The sequence below is a fragment of the Passer montanus genome, unplaced genomic scaffold, assembly GCF_014805655.1.
Source record: "Passer montanus isolate IOZ18808 unplaced genomic scaffold, ASM1480565v1 scaffold672, whole genome shotgun sequence".
Taxonomy (NCBI): Eukaryota; Metazoa; Chordata; class Aves; order Passeriformes; family Passeridae; genus Passer; species Passer montanus.
Genome location: NW_024371838.1, coordinates 1 through 3,658, shown reverse-complemented (window position 1 = coordinate 3,658; position 3,658 = coordinate 1). Strand labels below are relative to the sequence as shown.

Here is a 3,658-nt window from a genome sequence, read left to right as displayed (position 1 = left end):
GACACTCTGGGTGGCATTGTCCCCATGGAGGTGCCACTCTTGGTGGCCCAGGTGACACTCCTGGTGCCCCAGGTGACACTCCTGGTGGCCCACATGCCACTCTGGGTGGCATTGTCCCCATGGAGGTGACACTCCTGGTGCCCCAGGTGACATTCCTGGTGCCCCAGGTGACACTCTGGGTGGCATTGTCCCCATGGAGGTGCCACTCTTGGTGGCCCAGGTGACACTCCTGGTGGCCCTGTCCCCACAGAGACGCCCCCTTGTCCCTTTGTCCCCGCAGGTGCCACCCGGTGCCAGCCGCCGCCGTGTCCCCCGGGCCAGCGGGCGGAGGGGGACGGCGCGGGTGCCACCTGCGTGCCGCTGTCCCCCGACGGCGACAGGATCATCGGGGGGTACCCGTGTGTCCCCATGTCGCAGCCCTGGCAGGTGCTGCTCTACGGCCCGCTGCGCTGCGGGGCCGTGCTGCTGCGGCCGCTCTGGGTGCTGACTGCTGCTCACTGCGTCAAGAGGTGACAATGACACCCCTGGGGACAGGGACACACCCTGGGGACAGGGACACACCCTGGGGACAGCAGGGACAGGGACAGGGCCAGCTGCTCTGTGCCCCTGCGCTGCGGGGCCGTGCTGCTGCGGCCGCTCTGGGTGCTGACCGCTGCTCACTGCGTCAAGAGGTGACAATGACACTCCTTGGGGACATCCTCCGGGGACAGGGACACACCCTGGGGACAGCAGGGACAGGGACAGGGCCAGCTGCTCTACGGCCCGCTGCGCTGCGGGGCCGTGCTGCTGCGGCCGCTGTGGGTGCTGACCGCCGCCCACTGCGTCAAGAGGTGACAGTGCCACCCCTGGGGACAGGGGACACACCCTGGGGACAGGGACACACCCTGGGGACAGCCCGGGGACAGGGACACACCCTGGGGACAGCCCCGGGGACAGGGACAGGGACAGGGCCAGCTGCTCTGCGCCCCTGCGCTGCGGGGCCGTGCTGCTGCGGCCATTGTGGGTGCTGACCGCTGCTCACTGCGTCAAGAGGTGACAGTGACACTCCTTGGGGACATCCTCCGGGGACAGGGACACACCCTGGGGACAGCAGAGACAGGGACAGGGACAGGGCCAGCTGCTCTACGGCCCGCTGCGCTGCGGGGCCGTGCTGCTGCGGCCATTGTGGGTGCTGACTGCTGCCCACTGCGTCAAGAGGTGACAAAGGGACAGGGGACACCTCCTGGGGACAGGGGACACACCTCGGGGGAGAGGGGACAGCCCTGGGGACAGGGGACAGCTCACAGGGACAGGGACAGGGCCAGCTGCTCTGTGCCCCTGCGCTGCGGGGCTGTGCTGCTGCGGCTGCTCTGGGTGCTGACCGCCGCCCACTGCGTCAAGAGGTGACAGTGCCACCCCTGGGGACAGGGGACACCTCCTGGGGACAGGGACACACCCTGGGACAGGGACAGGGCCAGCTGCTCTGTGCCCCTGCGCTGCGGGGCTGTGCTGCTGCGGCTGCTCTGGGTGCTGACCGCCGCCCACTGCGTCAAGAGGTGACAGTGACAGTGACAGGGGACAGCCCAGGGGACAGGGACAGGAGACAGGGGATGGGGGTGGGGACAGGGAAGGACACCCCATGGTGACACCGTGTGACCCCCCCTGCAATGTCCCCATCCCCCGTGTCCCCAACATCCCCAATGCCACCGTATCCCGATGTCCCCGATGTCCCCAACACCTCACGATTCCGGACACTGGGGACACTGGGGACATTGGGGCGATCCTGCCTGCTGTCCGGCTGGGGGACGGTGACAACGCCGCAGGGTAGGACAGTGATGGGGACACTGGGGACACTGGGGACACTGGGGGGATTGGGGGGATCCCCAGGGCCTCCTGCCTGCTGTCCAGCTGGGGGACGGTCACCACGCCACAGGGTAGGGACACGGGGCACACTGGGGACATTGGGGGGATCCTGCCTGCTGTCCGGCTGGGGGACAGTGACCACGCCGCAGGGTAGGGACACGGGGGACACTGGGGACACCTGGGGACACCTGGGGACATGGGGACACCTGGGGACATGGGGACACCTGGGGACACCTGGGGACACCTGGGGACATTGGGGACATTGGGGACACTGGGGACATTGGGGACATTGGGGACATTGGGGACACTGGGGACACTGGGGACACTGGGGGCACTGGGGACACTGGGGACACTGGGACATTGGGGACACTGGGGACATTGGGGGGATTGGGGATCCCCGGGGCCTCCTGCCTGCTGTCCGGCTGGGGCACGGTCACCACGCCGCAGGGTAGGGGACAAGGACAGGGACGGACAGCACAGGGGACACTGGGGGGCAATTTGGGTGAAATTGTCCCTGGCCCCTGACCCCGCTGTGACCCTGCAGTGGCCCCTGAGTAACCCATGTGTAACCTGTGAGTAACCCCCGAGTGACCCCAAGTAACCTATGAGTAACCCATGAGTAACCCATGTGTAACCCCTGAGTAACTGATGAGTACCCCCTGCATACCCCTTGAGTGACCCCTGAGTAACCCCCGAGTAACCCATGTGTAACCCCTGAGTAACTCCTGAGTAACCCATGAGTAACCCCTGAGCAGCCCACGGCGTGTTCCCACCCCTGACCCTGGTGTGACCCCACAGTGACCCCCGAGTAACCCTCGAGTAACCTCTGAGTAACCCCTGAGTAGCCCCCAGGGCCCTCCTGGGGGTGTCCCTACCCCTGACCCCGGTGTGACCCCTGAGTGACCCATGTGTAACCCATGTGTAACCTATGTGTAACCTATGTGTAACCTATGTGTAACCCCCGAGTAACCCGCTGTCCCCGCAGTGACGCTGCCCAAGCGCCTGATCTGCGCCTACGTGCAGCTGCTGTCGGACGCCGCGTGCCGGCGCGCCTACCCCGGCCGCATCACGCCCAGCATGCTCTGCGCCGGCGTCAGCGACCGCCGCGTCGACTCCTGCCAGGTCAGCCTGATTCATCCCAAATCCACCCCAAATCTGGCCAAAATTCACCCAAAATCTGGCCAAAATTCACCCAAAATCTGACCCAAATCTGACCAAAATCCGACCAAACTACGCCTAAAATCTGACCGAAATCCACCCAAAATCTGACCCAAATCTGGACAAAATCTGGCCAAAGTCCACCAAAATCTGACCTAAATCTGCCCCAAATCTGGCCAAAATCCAACCAAAATCCATCCAAAATCCTACCAAAATCTGGCCAAAATCTGACCAAATCTGGCCAAAAATCTCTCCCAAATCTGACCAAAATCTGACTAAAATCTGGCCAAATCTGGCAAAAATGTGGCCAAATTCAACCTCACATCTGCCCCGAATCTGACCAAATTCAGCCCAAAATGTGCCTCAAATTCAGCCAAAATTCACCCCAGATCTGACCAAAAATCACACAAAATCTGACTAAAATCTGAACAAAATCAACCCAAAATCTGCCCCAAATCCGCTGACCCCTGAGTGACCCCTGACCCCAGAGTGACCCCAGAGTGACCATAACCGACCCCTGAGTGACCGTAACTGACCCCTGAGTGACCATAACTGACCCCTGAGTGACCATAACTGTCCCTGTGTCCCCAGGGTGACTCCGGGGGCCCCCTGTCCTGCAATGGCACCCTGCAGGGCATCGTGTCCTGGGGGCTGCAGA

At 63.4% G+C, this 3,658-nt stretch overlaps 1 protein-coding gene across 1 annotated transcript in view; it reads left to right on the top strand.

Annotated features, from left to right (window-relative positions):
* The window catches only part of LOC120511634 (kallikrein-8-like), an 8,306-nt gene extending 5,195 nt beyond the window's left edge, over window positions 1-3,111 (top strand). Inside the window, exons 5-7 of the mRNA XM_039728963.1 lie at window positions 281-509; window positions 2,238-2,290; window positions 2,828-3,111. Coding sequence (XP_039584897.1) covers window positions 281-509; window positions 2,238-2,290; window positions 2,828-3,045 — 500 coding nt within the window. The 3' untranslated portion in view covers window positions 3,046-3,111. The remainder of the gene's footprint in view (window positions 1-280; window positions 510-2,237; window positions 2,291-2,827) is intronic.
* The last annotated feature ends 547 nt before the right edge of the window (window positions 3,112-3,658 follow it).